Source organism: Stegodyphus dumicola, chromosome 8 (genome assembly GCF_044657685.1).
Source record: "Stegodyphus dumicola isolate Sdum_Otavi_A_Nest chromosome 8, ASM4465768v1".
NCBI classification, from domain to species: domain Eukaryota; kingdom Metazoa; phylum Arthropoda; class Arachnida; order Araneae; family Eresidae; genus Stegodyphus; species Stegodyphus dumicola.
The window spans coordinates 137,498,807-137,525,075 of NC_140775.1; the positions used below are offsets into that span (position 1 = coordinate 137,498,807).

The window sequence follows — 26,269 nt, forward strand, 5'->3', positions numbered from 1 at the left end:
TCCAAGTTGTGGATTGCTGCTTGGATGAATTATCGTAACAGAAATAATCGGTTGGCTTTAGAATTTAATATTCTCAAGATATGTAAGTAGGAGAGTTAACATTATCAATTAGTTTACCGTGAAGCATTTATTAACGAACGCTTCGAACTCTAGGATGTTCTAGTAGACCTATTTAGGACTTAAATAAAGTACATGAAGTAGAACAATCATTTGTTTTTTCTGTTTAGACGAGTTAAAATACTTAATAGCTATTCAATATGGCAAACTGGCAGAATATAGATATAATATGACAGACATTAAAGTACCTTGAAACTTTTGTATTGGTGCTTTTGTTACAGGTTATTAATCTGCGAATTGCTGAAAATTTGTGTTTAATTTTCGTGTTACTTAATTTGTGGTTAAGTTTGAAAGTACTACTGTTTACAAGCAAGCAGTATTTTGCTGTCACTGAATGATACGTAAAATTAGTGAAAGGTAATATTGAATATAAACGTGTGAAGCTCCAATCCATTTTTATTTCATATTCCGCTTTTATTTTAATTCCTACTTCACTATTTCAATTTCTACTTTTTTCTTTCTTTTTCATTAAATGTATTTTAATCACATAGATTTAATGATTAGCTTATTTTCTACTGAATCCTTTTTATAATGATTCACTACATTTCATGATTAAATGCTTTAAAATTTCATGCAGGATAATTTTAGCTTACTTTTTAGCTTTTAGAAATTGAAAAAGAAATTTTTTACTTGCATTTCTTGATATTTTAGTGTAAAAAAATACCTTTATGAAAAAATCCATGTGTAATTTCATGAGCAATCAGGGAACCAATAGCTCCAAAATTCAGGTAGCTGGAATAAGTAATAGGATTATAAATTTTTAAAAGAATTATAAATGAAACCAAGTATGTAAATTTCAGTCTAATAGAAGTCTGAATTTTAATAGCTTAAGTGTCATATTAATTACTTACCGAAGATGATTATTGTTGAATACGGGACGTTGGAACAGTCCTACGGGAAGTTCTGTAAAAAGCTTTACTGATGAAATATATACTCAAGTCATAAAAATCTACACATCGTTCCTCAGTTGAATTGTTTTTATCTCGTCATTGAGATAAATGCACATTTTAACGTAAAAGTTAGTAATTTTAGCATACTGTTTACAGGAATAATGAGTTAAGAATCTTTTTAATCTCTTCCTGAAAATATGTATATGTAAAGCATATGAAAATATGTAGTATATTGTCCAGCACTCAAAATTAGCATTCCAGATAATAATTTTTGAAAATGGATAACAACCTAATACAAAGAAATTAATCTAAGGAATTTTTATTTTTTATTTTTTAATGTATCAAACGAGTGGAAATTTTCTGATTGCGCATTCATCGAAAATGCCAAACTCATCAGTCATTTAGCTAATTATCTGATCGCGGATAGCGTTAGCCGTGGTATAACAAAGAGGACAATCGAATATTACACCGCAAAAACAAAAATGAAATATGAAATTTACATCTCTCGCTACATCCTCATTAGGGATTGGTGAAACGAAACTTTAAGAAACGAAAAAAGTAAATAAATAAAACAGTCTGTTTCTGAACTGACAAAGAAACAAAGTTTAAAATTTAAAAATAATCTTAGAAAAACAGTCAAAGTAATCTGTGCCTTATTAATCGAACCCCTATAAAACAAAGCAAGCAGTGCAAAAATTTGCAAAATCATGGCATAAGAAACATAGACAAATTGAAAAAAATTGAATAATAGCAGACAAATTTTTAAAAATTATTTTGAGTAGATCTAGTCTAAAAACAAAACTTGCAAACATAATTAATCCAATCCTTGAAAAAACAAAACCATATGAAAGTTTTTAAATTTAAAATTAAGAAACAAACTATAGGTAAATTTTGATATACAATATGATGCTTTTTAAACTTTTCTATGATTTTGATGTTATAATTTTGCAATTTTTTGCACTGCTTACTTTGCCCTGTACAGGTTGGACCACACATATTACTTTGATTGCTTTTCTAAGTTTGTCTTTAAGTATTAAACTTTAATTTGTGTCTTTTTTGGTTCACAAAAAGGCATTTTATTTATCTTCTTTTTTCGTTACACACAACGCATGAGCATAATTTTCTCTCCTTTCTCTTGCAGTTTACAATTGTACATTTGGTTTTCGGTTTTTGCATACGGTGTATTCCGAATTGAATATGGGATGAATTTTAAAAATGTATTTTTGTTTTATTTTACATTATTACCACCACTTATTCCAGCTCTTATATATATGTGTAAGACAGCCAAAAGAAATCTGATGCGTACATCACATGACTTCCTTGTACGGAATGTTAAATCATGCATAATTTTCCTGCATTTCATTTAAACATATTGAATTACCAGTTAACGAATTAAATCTACTTTGTCGATAGCGCATAAACCACAATAGAATAAATTCACTCTTTAAAGTTCAATATATTTATTTACCATAGCGATATTTCGGCGCTAGGTTCACTTAACAGCGTTACATCTCATTCATTTTATAAATCAGAGTGCACAAAAATTATATCATGTGAAGAATTACCACAAGTTATATTCAAATACTATAATAAACCTAAAACGATATATAAAAGGAATGAAACAAATAAAAAAGAAACAGTTTTTCACACACGATTCAGTGCCAATTACATAATGCGCATGCGCTACTAATTAATTCAGTTCTCACTTCGCGGCAGGCCAAAATACATAAAAATTCAAAATAGTTTCATTAAAAATTGAAAGATATAGGAAAACATAAAATACCAAGTACAGTTAAAGCAATTAAAAAAACAATTTTTACAATTAAAATTACGGTTTCTACTCAAAAACAAGCTAATAACTTAAATGATAATTTCAGAATGAATTAAGCATAATTTAATTCGCAACAATAAAAGAAGACGTTACTTTGTTGTTGCAAAGCTTAGTTTCTCTAGATTGGCAAAATATCCACTATTCTGCTCAAATGTAAACAAATATGGCTGTTATCGTAACCAAAATTAGGCTTAGCCGCACTTCAAATACTTTTAAATTTTTGGTAATTCCACAATTATTGCATGCGGGTTAACTAAAGGCATAAAAATTTTAACCGGAACATAAGAACAACACAATTCAATGATTTTTAAAGCAAAAAATGCACAATTTACAAACATATAAGAATAAAGAAACTGAGCTCAGTGAGCCGAGTAACAGAGTGGATATGTATATACATATCTTTATATACTTTTGGTGCGTCCGATTGCAACCAAAATATGAGGTGCGCATCTACGTGTTATAGCAGTCCTATATATAAAATTTCAACGTTCTGAGATTACTCGTTTTTGAGTTACGCGAGAAATATATGTACGTACAGACGCTACGAAAAATTCTCTTCAGAATTCATTTTAAATCAGTTTTATAATTTTTTTTGGGTGGGAAGAGTCCTTTAATTTCTCCTTGCGTACAGCTGTCACTCAAAAACATCGTTAAAGCAGTCAAAATGGATATTTTCGTTGAAATATGGTACCTCGAATTTTTCGTGATTACAATACTTCCTTGTACGAAGTAAAGGAAGTAATATGTAAATGTAAATTATAATTTAAGTTAACAACAGCCACTTAATACTTAGTTTTCAATTTAAGTAATTTCCATCTCTACTCTAAAAATAGTAATACATTCGAATACCTTCTTCGAATTTATTTATTTATTCCTTACAATTTTAACTTCTACGAAAATATTTTTGCGTTAATCCAATGTTTACCGTCGCTGAATTTTTAAAAAATGTTATTATTTTGGTCCTAATTAGTACAAATTTTCCGTTCGTTGAGCTGAAGCGAATTAATAAATCACTTAATCTTTTAGCCTTTAATTACTGGAAATTTTTAAGGTTTATAATCCAGGCAATTCCATTTTTTTCCTTTTACAAATTATTCATTTTCACCACACATTTTTTGTTATAATAGAAGTATTTTATAATTATATTTAGTATTTTTACTTCCTTGTAAGAAGTAAAGGAAGTAATCACGAAAATTTCCAGGTATCATATTTCAACGAAAATATCCATTTTGAATTTTGAATCCATTTTGAATCCGAATGCAATTTAACGATGTTTTGGCTTGACATTCGTATGCAAATAACAAACAGAAAGCTACGTAGAAATAAATATGAAGGATAAAGGATTCTTTTTCCCCAAACCCCCCTGAATTATAAAACTGTTTTAAAATGGATTCACAAGAGATTTTTTCGTTGCGTTTGTACGTACATACACATATGTACGTACGTATGTATGTATCTTGCATAACTCAAAAATATATATATATATATATATACCCACTCTGCTATAGCCCTTTTTTCTGCGTGTGTGAGTAACTTCTTCCCCCCCCCCACCAATTACTCGAGGCCCTAACCGGGTTTCTCTGGGACTAGTTTAATTTTGCTTAATTTGCTCGCCTTTTTTTTTTTTTTTTTTTTTTTTTGCGGGGGGAGCAGCTGGGCTGCTGGCTCCCTCTTTTTGGTTGGATTGGCCAGTCCTCCTTTTAGTCATATAGCCGGATACTAATACATAGCCCGTGGATACTAATACATAGCCACTCTGTTAGTCTGCTCAGTGAGCTCAGTTTTTTTTATTCTTATATATTGGTAAAGTGCACATTTTTTGCTTTAACAATGATTGAATTACGTTGTTCTTATCTTCCGATTAAGATTTTTATGCCTTTAGTTAATCTGCATACAAAAGTTGTAGAATTATCAACAATTTAAAAGTTGTTTAAGTGTGGATAATCCTAATTTTTGTTTATCCGAGCAGCCATATTTATTTTACATTTGAAACTTAGTAGGATACTGAATTGAGTTTCTGCACCTCCAGTGTCTTTTTGCCGAGTGGGATCAAAATTAAACTTTCATTGTGCACCGAAAAATCTGCCTTTTTGCCTGCGGGCCGAATTGCTTGTTTTTGAGTAGAAAATCTAATTTTAATTGTAAGAAATTTTTTTTATTGTTTTAACTGTATTTGGTGTTTTATTTATTATTATTTTTTATAATTTTCAATTTTTAATGAAGATATTTTGAGGTTTTACGTATTTTTTCCATGCCACGAACTGAGAATAGAACTAATTGACTGTGAAATATATCTCTAATGAAATTAGAGAAAATAAATTTAAATCAAATGCAGCAAAAAGTGCGTAAATTTAATATTCCGTACAAGGAAGTCATGTGGTGTACACATCAGAATTTGTATTATTATTAATCAGTTTAAAATTCGTAGGTTATCAAATTTCCTTTCCTTGGAAAGTTAGACTTAACAATAGTATTTTGATATTCCAAGTGGAATTAATATTTTTCATTTCAAGACTTTAGTTGCTCTAATACAGATTTCTTTTTTAGTCCGAAGGGGCTTTGTCCCTGAAAGACTATTGTTTTCGTTTTGCGATTTTGCGTTGAATGACTATAAATGTCAGTTTCACTTTTCAAACTGTTGCCACCAAAGTATTGCATTATATTTGAAGAAATTAAATAATGAAAAATCTGCATAAATGTATGTCTATTTCTTGCATTGGGGTAAAACAAAGATACATAGAGCCATCGAATTTTAAATGACGTAATCCTCATACGAATATGGGCATGTGGAAGACCAAATTGGAAATTTGGAATTTGTTTTATTATCGATTTCATATTTTGTAAAATGTTAACGAATTTTTGAGAAACAAACTCAACGATTTAAAAGCGAGCAATGACAACACTCTACGGCGGGGGGGGGGAACCTTTTTTATCTCCAGCGGGCGCGGAATTGAGTATCGGAAATTCTAAAGATATGCTCATTTTAAAATTATTTCGTGACATTGCTACTGAACTGAATTTTATGGTTTAAGTGCAAAGAACATGATATTCAATCATTAAAGGTAGCACAAAAGGCCCCTTTGAACATAATTCAGATTTTTTTGGGAGGGGCTTGTTTTTTTTTTAAATTATTTTATTTTTATTTTATATTTTTTAAATCAAATTTTAATTTCCTGTAATTTTTTTTTCAAAAGTCGGATTGCTTCTGTTTTTTTTGTTTGATTTTTTGGACTGGGTTCAATTAAATCTAATGTAACTATTATTAGATTTTTAAACTTTTTTGCTTGTTTATGATTCTGTTGCTATAATTTAAAAAAGGATTCCGGCCTGTATGGTTTAAAAATTTTTACTTCATGTATTAGGTTGCTTGTATTTACAAGTTTTGCCTTTTATTAGACTCGGTCTGCTCAAAATAAAATCTTAAGTTTGTTCATGGTTTTGGGGCTTTAATTTTACAATTTTTGCATTTCTTACAACGGCTTGTAAGAGCTGAACTGATAAAGATAGAGATTACGTTGATTGATTTTATGAGATTATTTTAAGTATTAAGCTTCAATGTTACATAGTTTATTTTCTTACATTTTTTTTGCCTGTTTAGTGTTAATTTCAACTTCAATATTTACAAATATATACCCATTCTCTTGCTCGTCTCGGTGAGCTCTGTTTTTTATTTTTATATCTTGGTGAATTACGATTATGCGTTTTAAAAGTGATTGAACCGCCGAGGCGCTAGTGATTAGTGACGCTGACTGCCTCTCCGAAAGGTGCAGGTTTGAATCCCGGAGAATTCCGTTTGTAAATGTATAGTGTCTATGAGGCATGGATGCACTCTAAATATGCGGCGAGCCGAACGTCGTCTCGAGAGGCTGGCGGTAAGAAAAGAGGGGTGCTCTCCGTCAAAATTAGGGGCGGAACTGAGGAAAGTCGTACTGTCACCTGTATGGTGCTCCCGCAAGGCTGTAACCAATGACAAGCGTGATCTTGCACTCCTTGCCACGATGATTTTCTTAGGCTTGTTCTGATGTTACTGTCAGACAAGTAAGATAAGTCACGACAGCAACAACAACAAAATTGATTGATTAATATTGTTCTTATCTTCCGGTTATGGTTTGTACTCTTTTAGTTAGTCTGCGTGCAGTAATTGCAGAATTAGAGTGGCACCGAACCAAATGTTGGGCACTAGAGAGAATTATTGATTTAGTTAGGCTTTTTTTATTAGTAATATTAATTACTGTGACAGTGTTATTTACTTATATGACTAGATCATGCCGAAATGAAAGTTTTGAACATGTTGGAATGGCGTTATTTCGGTCGGAAAATGTCTTTTTCTTTTCTTCTTCTCTTACAGTGTTATTTTTGGCAAAGACGATTGGTTCTCAAATTAATGGATGCAAGTATTTCTTATTATATGTTATTGTTTCTTATATGTTATTGGTGGTTAAAATGCTAATAATTCAAATTAATTACATTTAGGATTAAAACGATTATACAACGAAAAAGATGACTAAAGAAAAAAGTAAATTTACTTAAGGTGTTCTTGAATTTATCATAAGCAGGCTTAAAATCAGCTCCTACTGAATATTTCTCCCACCTGAAGAAAGATATATTTATCAGTATAAAATAAAGCTTATGTTTCAATGGCATGATGCTACTCTGATACAATTTACTTCTAATTTATTAATTAAAAATGCAAAGTTTTTAAATGAAAGCTTTAAAGAAGTATGAGGTAGGAAAACGAAGGTTTCCAATATACTTTTTCATACTTATTATTAAATTTTTCAGTAATACTTACACCCATTTAAAAAATCTATATTTCTATACCTAGAAGTATAGGGGCATATAAACTAAAAATATTTAAATTTGGCTACATTATCAGGACTTGTATTCCTCTTTACTTGCTTTGGAAACATGAACTGTCCTGACTCGGAACAGGGAGCTTACTCAAGCTATGTTCAATAAATTGTGAAGTAGACAAAACACAGAGGAAGGGTATGCGAAACCCTTTATTTTTCTATCTTTACAGAGCTTTTCGGAATTTCGGAATACAGAGACCAACCACTTGTGGTCTGAACGTAAGAATATAAAACTACTAACTAAAACTTTAACTAAAACTAACTGAATTAATATACAAGTGCCTAACTTTAAGATTGGCCGTTATTTAACAAAATCCGTATGTAGTACAGAGAGCTGCTAACACTACGATACGTTTAAAATTATCAAGGGGATTAAACCTCTGGCCTTGAAGGCAATCAGCAACCGAGTAAAACTACTATGGCAAGCGGCCTGCTTCTAATAACTCCTCCCTCTCTATTGCTTGGCAAAAAGCCACAACTTAAGTACTTGGCGTTAGCAAGACAAATTTGCATCAATAAGTTAAAGCTTTTAATTCTGGCCGGTGATAAAAAGTGATAGTAAAGATTTAAAATAAAATAAACGTTAGTAAAACTTAGGATCCTTACAACATAAACATCTTGATATATTCGTAAAATCTCTGTACGAGTGAAATCATAAAGGTATTTAAGAAAATTTACGATGGTTTATAATAAATCTTTCAACGGTTTCAGCAACATTTTCTGTATTTTACAATGTTTTCAATTTCTTTTGATGTAAGTATAATGCACATAAGATTTATTCATTATTATTTTAGCTTCCTATGTTTAAAAGAAGTTTATTGCTTACATTTTCATCAGAAAATAGTGTAAGAAGATGTCTTTAAGAATCGATTTATTAATGAGTAGTTAAATATGTTGAAAAGAATGACAATTGGGAAATTAGTCTAAATTATAAAAATAAGAGTTACGTATATAGAATACAGTTTTTGTGATAATACTTGGTAAAGAGTAACATTTTATTTATTGCAGAAGTTCCAGTGCTAGAACTACTCCATTTTCTTAGCAATTTTTATAGTATTCTATTCAGGAACTATTTGCTAATAAATTAAATTAAATTAATTTATAATAGAATTCCTTTGTAAGGATAAAAATATACTCTAAACTGTATAGTTACATATTAATTAAAGACGTAACTTAAGTGATACTTTTGGAGCTGAAGTTTTGCGAACCATCCAATTAACAATTGAATTCCCGACTTAGACGAAATCTCTAGTACACAAAAAAATAATTTATTACTTGCGCATAGCTGGATATTTTATTTATTAGTGTAGTTATGTAATAACAGCTTGTAAATAATTACTTTGTGCAAGGTTATCAAAAAACTTTTGTCTTACGAAAATACTCTGCTGTTACCGTTAACCTGTTAGAGCTGAAAATATTTTGGGCAGAATGTATCTTTTTTGAACATGTGTTCAAGTTTAGTAAAATATGAGTAATTCTTTTTGTACTGTAGTAAACCATATGTAAATTTCTTTCTGTTTCGTAAACTATAAGTAATTTTTTGAAGTATTTCTAAAATTAATACTAAAAAACTTAAACTATACTTTAGTATTAATTTTAGGTAGAAATTGTGTCAAAACATGATATAATCACACTTTTTCTAAGAAAGTATACCACGCAAAACTGTTTAATGAAACTAATCAGTTTAAAAAAACTTCTGATTTTCCATATTTGACAAATAAAATGTTATAGATTAGAAACTAGACTTTTTTAAATGAAAACCAAAACATATGGGTTCAAATGTAAAGTAATATTTTATGGATTTCGAAAATGGCCGAAATCAGCAAAAATATTAATGTGGCCTTGACCTAGAATAAAGATACCACTCGTTTGTTTTCAGTAACTTCAGCATTAATATAGCATAAATCTTAAACACATAATGTTTGTAACTGATAAATTTGTATATTTAAATTCTAAATTTATATTTTTAAATACGAAATTTTGGAATTCCGTTCCTTTGAAGGATGCTTTTCAAAAGAAAAGAATTCCGCCACTGAGTTTGAATTTTGAGAATGATCACAAAACCACTCTTTTTGATGGAGTTCAATGACAATACAATTTGGTGTTATACCTTAAGAAGTGAATGTATAAGCAGAAGTATAGGGTGCGAGTTGTCTTTTCTAACAGTTCTGAACTTATATCTACATTCTTAGAATGAAAAATTAATTTTTAATACAGCAGTGATGTGATAAATAGTATTAGATAGTGCGAAATGTTCAAAGATGCTTGGAAATCATTCCGTAATCAGAGTTAGGAGAAAGTGGGTTTGAATATTTTAAAACTAATCTAAATGCAGCTGCATAGTTTAAGAAACAGAAACATTTATTCAAACGGTTGGAATGATTGAGGAAAAAACAAGGTGGCAAAATAAAACTCATACGGAACAGCATGCCATTATCTGCAACCATACCTTGCAGAATTTTCTTGGCGACAACAAAAATCTTTTGAAGACACATTGATGGGTATTAAAGTTTTATACCTGCCTATAGTTAAATAATTACTTATTATTAAGCAACGTCTAAAAATTGACATTCTAAATATCAGAGTTTGAAAAAGAAGGCTTTTGAACAATTTAATCAGAAATTCAGATCCAGAAACTGGTCGCTGATAATGTATGGCACTTTTTGTTTATTACCGGAGGAACATTTGGTGATTTAACATATTCTTTGCTCCTAAATATCAGGAAAATCTTTGCGCTCGGCTGATGAACAAGAATCGAAATTCCTTACTTTTACAATTACGTTCTTAGAAATGCACAATAAGTGACTCAAACGAGTAACTGAATCATGAATACTTAAAATAAATAACACATACTCATTTCCTGGCTTAGTTTTCCGAAGCAGAGAGAAAGAGTTGTCCATTGACCATTTGCGTAGATTTAGCATGTTATCGAAATAACTTTCGTTGTTAAGCGTCACCTAGGAAAAAATGTAAACAGCACTAATACAAAATACATAAAAATGTATATATCTTAAAAAATTCCAAAATTTTATAGATATAAGTCTTTTTGATAACTTATAAGTATTAAAATGCTACTTACATTAGTATACAGGAAAGAAATATAAGAATTATTCTTCAGTTCTTTCGGATATCCAATATTATATGTTATGGCTTCAGCCTAAGATGTGTAAATAAATTACAATTAACACTTGAATGACTCGGTATTTAGGGAAATCATCATACTAAAGACTTGTAAATCTGCTTATGATTTTTGTTTTCGAAAAGACGTAATTATCAGTAGTCTGTTGTTGACTTGAAACCGTAGTTATTAATTACATATATGGTTTCGAAAAATAGTGGAATGTCATTCTCTTCAGTCGCAAAGTATGGAGCTTCAATTTAACTCGGAAACAGAAACAATGAACTACTGCCGTTCAATTCGACTTCTTACACCAGAATTTGTTACATGCGTACGGGTTTGTAATGGGTTGAATGCACACGGTACCGATTCCATGAAATTTATTTCTTTTACCAAAAGAAACATTTTACTGCTGTAGAATTTTTCACAAAAGTACTCCTACAGCTCTTCTAAGCATTACAGAGCACAATACGTAGTTCAAACTACGTCTAAAAGGCGAAGCTGGCACGGAGACCTCTCAATACTCCGAACTCAATTCTGGTTGGTTGCAGTTCCTCCACTTTAAAGAATAATTTTTTATTCCGGTGTTTAAATGAATGAATAAAACGTTTCTTTGAAATGGTTATTCCTTTACTTTAAAGAATAAGCGTTTTATTCCGGTGTTTAAATAAATGAATAAAACGTTTCTTTGAATTGATTATTGTATGCTATCGCAGATTTCAAGCAGTAAATGCTTATTTATCTCATGGAAGTAAGAAATTTTAGTCTAATAGGGAAATAGAAGAAATATAACAATACCTTTTCTATTGCCTTTTCCTTAGTTATGTTGTCCATCCACTCGTTATTTTGTAGCATATTTAAGAATTCTGTATTAATGTACTGTATCACTTCTTCTACCTAAAAGAAAGAAGAGGAAAGACATTTTACGCAAATGTATTAATAATCTTAACTATAACAAAGCAAATAATAATCTAATGGATTCACGCCAAAGATGTTAAATAAAAATATTTATAATGTAAGAAACAATTAAAGAACAATTAATAGAAACAATTAATAGAAGCAATTAAAGGAATTAAAAGTAAAAGCCTGCAGGCTCATTATATCCGAAAAATTCTGGCAGATTAGCTGGCTAACCTGGCAGCAAACAATATAAACGTATTGGAAATTCCGAAAGAAAGACTGAACTATTTCTTTGCTAAAGAGTAAAGCAAAAAATAAAATAATGCAAGAATGGCAAGTCAGAAGGCATAACATAGTAATGGGGGAAACAAACTCATAGGTTTTTCCTGAAAGTGAATTTGGAAAATGCATAATTAGAATGGAAAGTGCATAATAACTTTGCAACACAAATTGGCCACGGGCCATTCTCAAATTATCTTCATTGTAGTATAGTCGGCGACCTCGACCATTTTTTATTCAAGTTCAATAACAACAGGCAATAATCATTTTCGGTCTCCGACAGAGCGGTATTGGCTACAAAGGGCAAATAAATTTATTCGACGTGGGAAAAAATTAATTAAATGAAAATATCAACTATTCTGCGGTACAGAAGGCCTCAGTTAACAGACGGGAAGGACAATATAATGGAAAACCTAAGATGGAGCTCTAATATTTAAATAAACATTTTTCTTCTAAGAAATTATTTAAAGCAAATGACAATAGAATAGCAACTACTACTAATTATATAATTCTGCTGGTATATTCTCTAATACTAAATTAAAAATGTGTGAAAGGACAAATGATTTTTTTATTGAAGATACTCAGGTATTTTTGATAATTATAAACGCACGAAACCCTTTAACAAGCGTATTTATATCTGGTGTATATTTACAGATTTTTTTATAGATTTCGTATCGTTTTTCTCACGGAAATCTATACTAATTACCTCTTCGATTCATGCCATTTTCGATTTATGAAAATTTATGCTCAAAATGACGTACTTTGATAAAATAAGAAAAACCTGTAATAAAAACTAAGCTACTTTGCTAGCAATTAAAACTGGACCTTTATCGACCCACTCAAGGGATGAAAGGCTGAGTCAACCTTGCCCAGCTCGGAAATCGAAGCCTCGACCTGTAGCACTGCGGTGCAACGCAATGAACGCTATATTGAGCAAAATAATACCAAATTTACTAACAAGTTGCCATTACTCAGTTTTCGAAATAAAAATGCGATGTAATTTTTTTAATCTGAAAATTAATACATCCTCTTGTGGGCAAGATAATTAACACTTACGTCTTTCTTGCTGTCTTCTTTGAAATACTGCGCCACATAGTAGGAAGAAAGAGCAACTCCTAAATTTTCACTAATGGTAGAAAGGCATTGTCTTTTACGAGCCTTTCTCGCATTATGTAATGGGATTGCTGAGATGTGTTCCCGAAGCACAGGATTCCAATCTTTAGGCATCAAGGGTAAGGATTCGTGAACAGCTCTCCACAGCATGTAATTAGCGACTACCCTGCAAAGAAAAATTGCTATACTTAACAGTATGGTTATTTTTCAGTTGAAGATGTCGACGGAAAATTTTAGCGAAACGTTTAGTTGGAGATTGTTGTACGATACGAACTATGAGTAACAGGTGAAGGTTACGAAATAACGATGTTCCGAAATACTTCGTTAATCCTCACAATGCATTCTTACAATACAAAAGACAACAAAACTGTGTTAAATTGAATCATATAAACATTAAATCATTCACAGTTAATAATAATATGGAAACATACCGCCTGACATAAGCAAAGTATACTGAATTAAGTATCTAATGCTAATTTGGATCTAGATATAAATATATAATCGTTTATTAATAAACAACTGACCGTATTTTAACAAAATGTACTAAATAGTAACGTCTGAATTTGTTCCAAAAAATTGAAAAGCGTTAGCTATTGATTTGCTTTTTAAAAGCAGCCGCTAGTTTTTTGACCAAAAGTAAAATATTTTCATTAATTTTTACTTTATTTGTTGTTCTGACATTAACAAAAAAGTGAATAAAACAATTTCTAAGTAATCAAAAACTAAATTTTAACTGATGCGTTATTCATTGCTTTTAACTATTAATAGTTTGTAAAACTGATTCTAGAAAATGAAGCTTCTGCTATTTATCTTTGGATTGTAATATTTGGCAAACTAATAGAGTTTATAACTTTCCCTTTTAGTTTAAATTAGTTTGCTCAGAATGTAAAGAATGTGCATAAGCTGTCATTCAATTTGATAGCTGAAACATTTCGATTAATGTTCAATAAAAGTTTTCATTAGTTCAAGACTTTCACTTACTGTTTATCAACAGTTGAAGGGCATCAGTACCTTTGATAGAAACGAATTAGTTTAATAGGAATGCATAAGATTAAAAGTTTTGTCGCTTTTTTCTTTTTTAGTTTGATTACAACTATTTTAAAATAAATCATCTGAGTATAACTTACATGATTTGTTAGGAATAACCTCTTTATTAAAAGCTGACTCAGTGTCAACCGTGGTAGCATTAAGCATGATGTACCATTTCCACTTTCCCGTTTTCAGAATTTCTGAAGATGACCAAAAAAGTCGTGCCTCTTAAAAGTTTTTTGACGGTCGGGAGGAAAACCAAATCACTCAATTCTTTTTCTATTGCAGGCATTTGGGGTGAAAACATAAAAAATCGTGTCATTCTAACATCTTTTCTCCTTTATTATATAGTTGAGAGGAAGAAGTATTGAAAGAATAAGACTGAACGAAATGATACTCGTACTTTACCGTGTGTTATTATTTCATACAAAATTTTTCTGTTTGCAGTATTAATTATTAATTCCAGCGGTAACCATGCTATTAATAAATAGTAATTTAAATGGCAACACGAAACTGAAAGACACACAGGTAAAAGTGTCATCACTTCATACGTACTTCATACTTCTTCGTACGTAAATCACAATGTACGAGAGTCCCAGTGTGGCATCGCTTTAGTGTGGACCCTTGCGAAAAGCTGAAATAGAAATTCGTCATACCTGTCCTATCGTGAGTAATTGAAATGCGAAAATATTTAAAAACGCTTCGTCTGAAAGAACTTGAAGTGGGATAAACTAGTTTTAAAAGAGGGGTCATGGTATATCGTGCTTTAAACAAACAGTATCCTGAGTGGAATTTCATCAATTTTAAATTCTAATTTAAGAATTTTGGAAAATTAATTTATAGTTTTTTCTCCTTGAATTCTCCAATGCATAATCATTTGTTTATTACTTACTAGCACTTTCTATTACTATACATAAGAGACTGTATAAAAGTTCCTGTATTTTGTGGTAAGTTAACCGCATTCATTTACTGAAATTAATCTAATAAACTGCAGTTTTTCAAAATCTCTTCACTGAAGTTCACTGTTTTACAGTGCTTAGCTTATAAAATTTCTCGCTTTCCAGTTTTTTCTTTTTCCTAATGAGCAGTTCGCTTCTCAGGGGGAGACAGGCTGAAGAGCAGGAACATTTCTGAAACATTTTGAGCAGTTTAGGCAAGTTATTTCCATTGTTGTTTCACTTTTGGAAATCTTTTGAGCAACAAGGTAATAAATAATAATAATAATAAATAGAATAATAATAATAATAAACAGAATAAAGCTTTCAGATTTTATGTAACGCCCAAAAGGACGTTATTTGACGTTTTCTGTGTTACCTTTATTTATTTATTAAATATCATGTTCGTCGGTCTTAAACTACATTCAGTTTAACAGAATTATCACAAATATATTAAAACAGCAATTTCTTTATAATTTCTGATAGACAGTCTCGCGCGCCAGAGATAAAAACGTTTTTTTTTTTCTTACAGTGCGGCGATCGCTTTTAATCGTAGAGTTTGTTGATCATAAATTCGTTCATGTTTTAAAAAATATGAAGTTGATAATTCAAAATTCGGGCTTTCAAGTGTTCGGGTGGAGGATTACGTCATTCAAAATTTGATGGCTCTAGGTACCATCGTTTTTTCACAATGCGAGAAACATATCTACATTCATGCACATTCTCCTTTATTTAATTTCTTTAAAAATAATACAGGGTGATAATAGTTGGGAAGCAACAATTTGAAAATTGACTCAACCTTTTACAGTGATTCAACGCAAAATCCTGTTTCCAGACTAATAGCCCGTCTGAGCTAACCCTCCTTTCAGATGATAATAACAGCTATAATTTTAGCAATACTAAGTGATAAATTGTTTTTTTTTTCCGCATCCTATATAGATTAATGGTCACTTATTTGAACAGAGAATCAGAAAGTGCTTAAAAGTTTATCCTTCTGAACTTGCAAGTGCAATCACACTCATTAAACTCGGATAATATTCCAGCGTGATCATATAAGCAAACTCTTGCAGAAATGAATTATTACATGACAATAGATGGTACTGCTTACAAAACGCCAGCAGAGTATATATTTAATCTGTTCAGGCTATTCTTCCCACTTTTTCAAGTGTCAAGTATCATTCATGCATCTTTAAATTCAGATTTTAATTAAGAATTATTTCAATGCTTTTCTAGAAAGTGCTATTGGTGAAACTTCAGAACTATAAGTTCATTAATTCAGTATTAACATATATTGCAGAAAATTACATCTGTTCGAGAGTCAGAATTTTAAGCGGTCAGAATTGTGCGCAATGAAGTGACTTGTATTTCATTTAACTTTAACATAGATTTAATAGTTAATCAACAATTCTTAATTTATGCGATTTTTGAAATAAATTAGTGTTTGTTCTTAATTAAACTACAGGAAAAGAGAACTATTTTTCCTTAAGTGATCCGTAATGCCAGCATATATTTCGTTTCACTCAGTACTTAAAAAAATTGAATTCAATTAGTTATTTTAGCACATAACTGATTGAAGTTTCAATTAAAATTTAAACTAACGTATCCAAAGTTTCATAAACTGATAAATTCAAAGTACTTAAAAAGAGACTGATGCTTTGAACTTTCAATTATGAAGGATAATTAACTGTAGGATATACAGATATAACCAGACAAATAGCTCTGGAGTGATTAAAATATAAACTCCCTGACCTTAAAAATGAATTCCTTGTGCTGATTGCAAACAGTATTTAGTTTAAAGTAATATTAATATTAAATCAAATTTTCAGTTTTTTCTCCATGGAAAGTCTGTTGCATTCTTTCCACAGATGCATGTTGACACTGCTCCAAACAACATGGCCAACTATGCCACTCCCAAACTCGAGATTAGTCTAACACCTTTGTTGTTTGATCCTAGGCAAACGGGCTGCTTGCATGGCGGGTTCTCGTGGCTTTCCCTATGTATAATGCGAATACGAGCCAGTTTCCCTTAGAATGTCCTACATGAAGACATCCGTATCTTAGGCAGATAGCCCTTACCTGATTTGCCATATTCGAGTAATTTAAACTAACAACTTTGCAATCCTCGCTCTTCGTCATAGCTCACCCATGGAACTTCTTAATTTTCTTTTTCCCACTCTTATACTGGCTTCTCTTCAAACTTCGCATGTTTTGTTTCGTAGAAGTCTTAAAGCTTTTGTCTTTATTTTCTTTTTTCAAGTACACTTCCATGTTTACTTCAATTAATTTTCAAATCTTTTAAATTGAGATCTAATTTAAACAAAATCGATATTGGTACACTTTACCCCCAAAACATGCTTTGGTTTGTTCTTACAAATATAAAGAATCAGATGTTTCATGAAACCCAGCATAATAAGACATTTCTGCATTATTATCAATTCAAAATTACAGCAAATGCTTGATTTATTTCTCTTACTTTCGCGCTATCTTTCCTCTTAAGAAGTATAAGTTTTACTTTAGAAATGTAGATTTGGGAGTAGCAACATGTATAATTTAAAACACTTATGAGATTTGTCTTACCTTTTATCTGCCTTTGTAATGAAATCAATGAGCCTAATGATAAGATTTAGATCGTTAATCATCAAGGGTTCGTTTTCAGTGACTTCATGATTCAGCAAGTCAGTGAAAAACCTGATCCAGTCAATCTATTAGAAGAGTGAAAAAAGTATATTTGTCTTTCTACTGAAACTCAAATTACTGCAAACGCGCAGTAGCTGTGAAATTGTTAGCTTAAACTTATACACTGACTACCAATAAGTATTTGGACACCTGTGATAGAAAAGAAAAACTAACTTTATTCAAAATCAATAGTTGGTAGAGCCTCCACGAGAGGTAATTACAGCGTGGACCCTCCGGGGCATACTTTCCACAAGTCTTTGTATTACAGCTAGTGGTATTTTCTTCCACTCGGCTTGGAGAAGACATAGAAGTTCCTTCACCGATTTTGCACGGGTAGTGCACCCCTGAATTCGGCGATGCAACTCGTCCCAGAGGTTCTCGATAGGGTTCAGGTCTGGACTCTGGGCAGACCAGTCCATTCGATGAACTCCATTGACACCATATCAAGCCTTGGTTAACGTCGAAATATGACAACTGGCATTGTCGTCCTGAAAGTAACAGGGGTCCAACCCGTAAAACTGCCACAACGTAGGAAGCACATTGTCATCCAAAATAGTGCAGTAGGCATCGGAGTTGAGCTTACCATGAATGGGGACCAAGGGTTCCAGCCCATACCAGGAGAAACACCCCCAGACCATAATTCCACCTCCGCCGAACTTGACTGTTGGCACAATGCATTCTGGCATGAGACGTTCTCCAGGTAGACGCCAGACCCAGACCTTTGCCATCCGAACGGTAAAGGGTGAACCTTGATTCGTCACTCCAAAGAACCCGTTTCCACTAATCTATGGTCCAATTTCGATGTGCTTTGCACTACATTAACCGAGCAGCGCGGTTGGACTTTGTGATCAAAGGCTTATGCGCAGCAGCATGACCATGAAAACCAAGCAGATGTGCTTCCTTACGGATGGCATTCATTGAAACAATACTCCCGGATGCCTGTTGAAACTCCTCGCGGATGAGGGCCATCGGTTGGGTGCGGTTCTTCCGAATTTCTCTGGACAGCACTCGTCGGTCTCTATCTCCCAGTTTCGTTGGTCTGCCGACTCGGGGCACATTCCGACAATCACCGCTCACCTTCCACTTCTTAATCACATAGGCCAATGTCGATTTTGGGTACTTCAGATTGCTAGATATGTCCCTAAAGGATCGGCCACATTTGTGATACCCGATAATTATACCTTTCTCGAAATCAGAGAGCTCCGAACAGCGAGGCATCTTGCATGCGACTAAAGCCGATGCTGTTTCCTACACGATATATACCGGCGGAGTCCGTGACGTACCTTAGGACCGCAGATATTGTCATTTGCATAGGTGTCCAAATACTTATTGGTAGTCAGTGTATAAAAAGGCTTTTGAAGAAAATAACTATATCACTGTTTTACCTAACGCGCTTCTTCTAATACGTCATACCACTTAATAAGTTCACAGAACTTCTAGATACTTCCTTTCAAGCAGAAAAATCTTCCTGCCTTCTCCCAAAAAAGTGAAGCTTCTGAAAGTGAAATTTCTTTTTTTGAAGTAATTTTCATCTTCTTCGATCGGATCGTGTTTTGTTTAGCATTTTACTCGTAAAATACCAATTAGTTAGTTACTAATTTAGTTAGTTAATTTAAAAATTAACATTTTACTACTAAAAATTAATTTTTTCTACAGTACATTTTACCAGCAAAAATTAATTTTGTTTTATTTACACTTAGCATTCTACTAGTAAAATGCTAATTTATAAATTAATTAACTAAATTAATAGCTTTATTTTCTCCCTCCGTCCAGCATGCCTTCGTCGTGTCTCGGCGCCTTTTCGATAGGTCTAGGTTCGAGTCTAGGTCATTGCATATTTTCACATCAGTGTGAGTATTTTCTCCCTCCTTCCAGCATGCCTTCGTGGTGTAATTAGAAGCATATTCGACGCGTGCTCGAGAGTTCCAGGTTCGAGTCCCGGCGAGGGTATTGTACATTTTTCTTGTCTTCTGTTTAAAAAAAATTAATGACTCTACAAACTAGCTGCCATTTTGATAGTAAAATGCTAAATAAAATATGATCTGTCTGGAAGAAGAATATGGAAATCACTTTTAAAAAAGAAATTACATTTTCAGAAGCTTCTACCACATTTTTGTGGGGGGAGCAGGGAATGTTTTGGCTTGACAAGGCGAGCAGATTACCACAGTTATTTTTCTTAATGGGGGAATTCCAATCCCAGCAAAATGTATAATGCCCGTTAGTTAGTTAATTTAAAAATTAGCATTTTACTAGTAAAATGCTAATGTCAGTTGCTAGTAATGATTTGCTTAAACGTTTGCGGTTCTTGTCTGATCTTCAGTCATTTTTTGCAGTATTTTCACTTCATTTGCACTAAATCTAGTAGGTTGCATAAACTGAAACGAAAAGTTTCTGATTCACTAATAACTTCAAATGAAACAATTTCAAATGAAATACCGCTAGCTCTCAAACTAAATTCATTTCTTAAGATGATGAATTAAAAAAAACGAGCCGATACATTTTTTTCAAGCTTTGCGATTAATAATTGCTTGGTAGACATTTAAAGATAACTTGACGAAGGCAGGAAAATAAAATTTAAGAAAAATCAAACTCTGAATTTATGAAAACAATAATGGGGATATCTTATTTCTTAATTTGAAACATTTACTTCAGAATCATATTTTTTATTTTAAATTATTCATTTATTTTTGTCTACAGTAGCAACCATGGATATAATTTGTGGAATTTCTTTCATCAGTTCTATAAAGCAATTTTCTATTTTGTAAGTTTAGTATTATTTTATTTTTCAGAGTACATAATTATTGTTTGTAAATTTTTAATGATTTCTTTTGAGTAATGTCATAAAACAAAATAAAAATCTTATAAATAAAGACAAGAGAAATTATGTTCAAAGTGGTATAAAACATATATAATATGGTCAATTTAGTTTTTATGCAAGAAAATTGTTCAGTTTTAAATGTTTTAGTAAGAATGGAATAGCACAGCAAAATAGCACCTTTCAAGACAACCACTCTTCACCATAGAGCCTTTCACAATTCAAAATGATTTTAGCTATCTGAAAGATGATCACCGTATATAAAAAAATTTTCCATGACTTTCGATACCTATGATATTTATGTTTCCAAAAATTCTGTATCTTTCCTTAAGCGGTCTCGTGAGAGAGCTAAATCATTATAAAAAGTTTCGCTGTACTTTCTTAATTAAATAGAAATTCATACATTTAAAATTTGGAAACTAAATTCGTTCCTATTTACATATAATTAAGCAATCTATTTTCTGCCTTTTATGAAAGATGTTAAAAAATTACCCGTACCTTGAAGTTTGGCCAATGAAGCAGATATCCAATTTAGAAAGCTATTCAAATAACTTTAGCTTATGATGGATTTGATCACATGATATCATTTGGTAAAAATATACTAAATTAACAATTTTACACTGGAAAGTCAAAGCCACTTTTATGCAGGTTCATTGCGAACCTGAGATGTATTTCCCACAATCAATTTAGTTAAAAGAAGAGCATGCTCGTAAGATCATAATTATTTCAAAGATGATTGATAAAAATTGTTGAGAATAATATACAAATATTGTTTTTATTACATATAGTAAACATCGAGTGAGAATTTGGAAGAAAAAAAACACTTTTTACCCTGGTGAAACACTAATTGAGAAGGTTTGGTTTCAAACTATGAAATTTGAACTGGTAATTTTCAAAATTTCATTACTTAATGAAATTCGATTTTTATACGCCTCCAGAAACCAAAGGCTTTTTATCCAGTAAGAACGGTTTTAATTCCAATAATCCTTGCTATGGACAGTTGCCGAGGCAAAATATTCTTAGCAGTATAAGAAACAACTTATTAATTCTTATTTTGAAGAATTGGACATCAAATATTAATTTCTTCTTTTTCCTCTCTTCTAAATGATTGTAAGTGACTAAACTTTCTGTAATATGAGAATTTAATTTATTTGGTTATAATTTTAAATCACTATACATTTACAAACATTCTGAAATTATCTAAACATTCTGAAAGTTATTAGTGAAAATAATTATAAAAAATGTAGATAATCTGAATGCTTTTGTATATACTTATCCCGAATTAAAACACGTATTTCATCATTGGAAATGCTGATAGTATTTATAATAAATGACTCATAAAAATTACGCAATACATAAAGTGCGAGTAAAAGTTCGGAAATAGATCGTAGTTTGCTTCGGTATCTTGCTTGCAAGACAGCAGAGAATTGGTATATTCACGTAGAGGTAAAACTTGTGAAACGTAGAGGATTTAACCATTTTCCAGTAAATAAAAAATTATATGATTCGGAATATTGTTATGTCTAATATCACTCGTCTAACCTAATCAGAGCAAGCCCATGAATTTTATCTTGGCAAGTGGTGTAAAACTGTACCGGTCGCTGGGATGTGACTTGAACATAAGTGACAGCACGACGTTGCCCAGTTCCACACCAATTTTGAACCAGAGATTCCTGGAGACGGGTCGGAGGGTCTCCCACTCCTCTTCCTTTACCCCAAACTATTCGAGAAGAGTTTCAGATCACTATATATTTTCAGTGCCCCCATGCCTTACAGACATCATACATTTACAAGCATCTATGCCTTCTTCGTGATTCGAATCTAAGCTCTTCGGTACGGTAGTCAGCGTCATTAACCACTATCCTGTCTGGACAGCATTTCAAAATGTAAGCAAACTACATGTTGAAGATTTTACCTGTGGGAAATTATCCTTAAGTTTCTTTATAGTGCATCTGCGACACGGACTACTCCTTGTCCAATTTTGTTCACTCTGCAGAGAGATCTGTAAAAAGGAATTTTTATCCATTTATAGCATAGTATAAAATAGGAGCAGTATAGACATAACTTATACATAGTATCAGTGTAGCATAACACAGTACTAGTAATTGCCTGATACTATCTACTTTATACCATAGTATAAGTCAGCGAAATCTAAATCTTATAATAATGAGAAAATGAAGGGACAAAGGAATTCTCAGCTTTGAGATATTTATTGGTTATTAAGATGTTTTCTAAAATATAAAATACAAGTTTATTAACTTTTCATTGCTCTAAATGTGTAATATATTTTATAGCATATCTTTAATCTACTTTTCCTGTTAAATATTAAAACTCTAACTGGTACGAACTTTATCTTTGCATTGTAAATAAACCCTGGCATAACTCAGAGTTGACAAATAATAAAATATGTGAAGTAAACAATATACTCAGAAGAAATTAAATTAGTACATTTGATTAACTCATGGTATGTCTATGCTTAGAATAAAAGAGGAGTAAAAAAATTGAATGTAACGTTTTTGTCGTGCATGTTGCCATATATTTTATTATTAATATTATTTAAATACTGCAAAGACTACACGGAAATTATACTGCGATTTTCAACCATTGTATCTTACTGATAAGCATTCTGAATACTTCTCAATTTTCTATTTTTTTAACGTTGAACCAGGCAGCATTATATGCTCTAACTAATAATAGGCTTACAGAAAAACGGACAGAAATATTCTCAGTGAAAAACAAATATTAAAGCATAAAATTACATACAGCGAAGGTAACATTTATTAGACTTTGCAAGGCTTTTGGGGAAAAACAAAACCTACACAATGCCGAATTAGAATTAAGCCAATATAGAGGTGACAAAATTTGATTAACAGCTGGAATAACCGGTCATTGCGAAAGCAGAAATCTCGCATAAGCCCATTTTATGGAAATAACGCGTAAGGGAAGAACCCTTCTTAAGTTTGGAACTTAATAAACGATAGTGTGTAAAAATCGAAAAAGACTGTCTACCCCTAAATCTAAAAAGACGGTTTGCTGCACTCAGCCACAAAGCTTGTAGAGGAGAATTAGTTTTTCCCATATAGTTGAATGTCTTCGCGTGATTCAAACCATTGTATTATTTCAGTGTTTAGCTAGATGTGTTTATCATTTACCTTACATGATCATGCACTGGGGAATGCGATAATTGTTAGTTATAGACTTGTTTGTGACTAAGAATTAGATAACAGTCACAAAACAAAATTCAGTCGGTAATTTCAAAGCGTGATGATATTAAAATCTTAACGCCCTTTCAGAAATAGTAATCACGGATGGTTACGCGCGCGTAAACTTACAATTCTGGTAAATATCATATCATCGACAGCAACTACAGAGGTGTTTATGCATTTTTTAGAACGATTTCGGGGCCCTTTAATTAATATTTAAAAATGAAAGAATATTTTTAAGTGTTCTATCTGATAGCATTTTTTCTCTGGATTATAAATCTTCGCAGTGATTTGCATAATAGAAAGGTTTTTGTAAAATTTACAGGGATATTGATTTCTATTCCTCATGCACTATTTTCCGAAGTCCATCAATGGTGGCGGGTTTGCGCTTAGAAAGAGCTTCTTTCAAGAGACCAAAGGAAGAACGTTTCATAAATGAAATGTCAGGGGACACTGAAAAGGAATTGTGTAATCTAAGGAATGTGGTTCTTTTCTAGTTTCTTCTGTAAACATCAGACATTAAACTTTCTCTTGATAGTATGTTGATTTTGAGTTTAAAAATTTTCTACCTTCTCTTATTTTTAACTACGTATTGTAAAAGAATCCTGCGACTGTCATAAACCCATTTCTGAAACATTCTTTGCATTGACGGAGTCAAGTTTGTACATTTTCTTCTCTTTTATCCCGATAATAAATAGAATATAATTTGCAGTCATTTCAGCAAATTCATATGCTTCATCAAGAGTTAAATGTATTTCTTTTTATCTTTATCTAATTAATTTCATCGAGAGTTCTATAAGTCGTTATGCCTTGAGCCATCAGTATTCGGCAAAATCTGGTAAACTTTATATTTTTAGCTTTTAAATTTGTGAATCTTGGTTTATTATTTTGTTTGCTTTTGCTACAGATGTAGGCTCTGCTACCTATCATTGTTTAAACAATGGTTACTTTGGGAGGTTGAAAGGTGTGGAATTTGGTGCAGCTTTAACAAAATAAATAGAAAGATTTACAAGCATATTACCTGACAAATTTTGTATACTAACTTTTTAAACGAATCACTCTCTTACGCTCTCAGTAATGAGTTTTTATGAAAATGAATGAAAGACTGATTTCTGCATAGACTGATTTTCAATTGTTACCAAAGATTTAATTTTAGAAACAATACGTATGTTTTTTCGGGTATTTGTTTGGAATCTTCTTTCCATGTATAAGCAATTATTGTTGGCTTTTCTCTTTTACATAAATAACATTGCACTTAAAAATTTTAATACCACGCATTTCCCAGCCTTTTGACTTCTTTGGAATAGGAATATTTCTCTTTGGAATTATCCTTAACCTCCCAAAAAACTCATCCTTTAACTTATCCTCAACTTATCCTTTAACCCACAGCTTGTTTAAATGCGACATTTTGAAAGGAGAATTAATTTAAATGTAGCAGACAGTATTAATCATTTCAAATAATAAGCTATTGCTAGAAAGTTTTATTCCAGAGCACCTGACGTTTTCATTCGTTATTGAAACTATTCTAAAAATGTGGAAATACCGTCTGTAGTTTCTTTGTAAAAGAAAAAAGTAGTCTTGTCCCTTAGAAGGGGAAAATGCAGTAAAACTCGCTTAAAAATTTCAAAAAAAAAAAAAAAAAAAAAAAAGGAAAAGAACTATGTATTCTCTGATTGTAAACATTATGTTATCCAGAAGAGTTCTAATTTGTCTCACTACGAAGGAACTGATTAATATTTACTCTCGATTTGATTAAGATCATTTAATGATAAAAGGCATGCCACCTCCATACTTCGAAAAAGTAATACGTGTCCTTCTCCCAAACTGAATACACAGGAAATACATTAGACTGGATTGGAAAACGATTAAACAGGATTAGAAAACAATAGGCTGGATTGAATTTTCTTTAAATCTGTAATAGTTGCAACCTCAGAAGGAATTATGTTAAAAGGTCTAATGCATATTTGCAGCTCAAATGCTATCAGTTCTAGAAACCAGAAAATTCAAATTGCGCCAAAGATACAATGCACTGATTATATAATGTATGAATTTGAAAGAAAAAAAATAACATAGAATTGCTGTTTTAGTAGATAAGATTTACTAAAAAAAATCCAAAGTTAAAATATTTTTCTTTGATTAAACTCTCATAAAGCAAGCTAAGTGTCGCTGAAACCGAAGGTGCATAAATTATTATAAAGTGTACTAAGAGCAAATAATTAATTCAACAATAAAGCACAAATAATTTAACTATTAATTAGTGAACAAATACATTGAGTTAAAATGAAACATTAAGAATTTACTCTACTGAAACTTTGGACTAAGGACTTCAATTAAATTAGAATACAAGAATATTTTTCATTATTAGTTTACATATCTAAAACCAATAATTAATATTCAAGAAGATGCCTGATTACTTTCATCAAAGTTTTCCTTACTGCAATATCTTATTTAATGAATGCAATTCTCATATTTTGAGTGTAAGCGTGTTCAAACCTGTATGCAAATAATAT

At 31.5% G+C, this 26,269-nt stretch overlaps 1 protein-coding gene across 4 annotated transcripts in view; it reads right to left on the reverse strand.

Annotated features, from left to right (window-relative positions):
* The window catches only part of LOC118195638 (neprilysin-2-like), a 67,674-nt gene that overhangs the window by 18,550 nt on the left and 22,855 nt on the right, over nucleotides 1-26,269 (reverse strand). For 3 of the 4 annotated variants that reach the window (XR_004759301.2, XM_035366969.2, XM_035366967.2), the window contains exons 7-15: nucleotides 22,472-22,558; nucleotides 17,643-17,767; nucleotides 13,045-13,267; nucleotides 11,608-11,706; nucleotides 10,771-10,848; nucleotides 10,545-10,648; nucleotides 7,365-7,429; nucleotides 969-1,020; nucleotides 782-849 (exon numbers count right to left, since the gene is read on the reverse strand). Coding sequence is in view for 3 of the 4 variants with exons in the window: in XM_035366969.2 (XP_035222860.1) it covers nucleotides 782-849; nucleotides 969-1,020; nucleotides 7,365-7,429; nucleotides 10,545-10,648; nucleotides 10,771-10,848; nucleotides 11,608-11,706; nucleotides 13,045-13,267; nucleotides 17,643-17,767; nucleotides 22,472-22,558 (901 nt within the window). In the remaining variant the exon portion in view is untranslated. The remainder of the gene's footprint in view (nucleotides 1-781; nucleotides 850-968; nucleotides 1,021-7,364; nucleotides 7,430-10,544; nucleotides 10,649-10,770; nucleotides 10,849-11,607; nucleotides 11,707-13,044; nucleotides 13,268-17,642; nucleotides 17,768-22,471; nucleotides 22,559-26,269) is intronic. The other variant, XM_035366968.2, reaches the window with a different exon arrangement.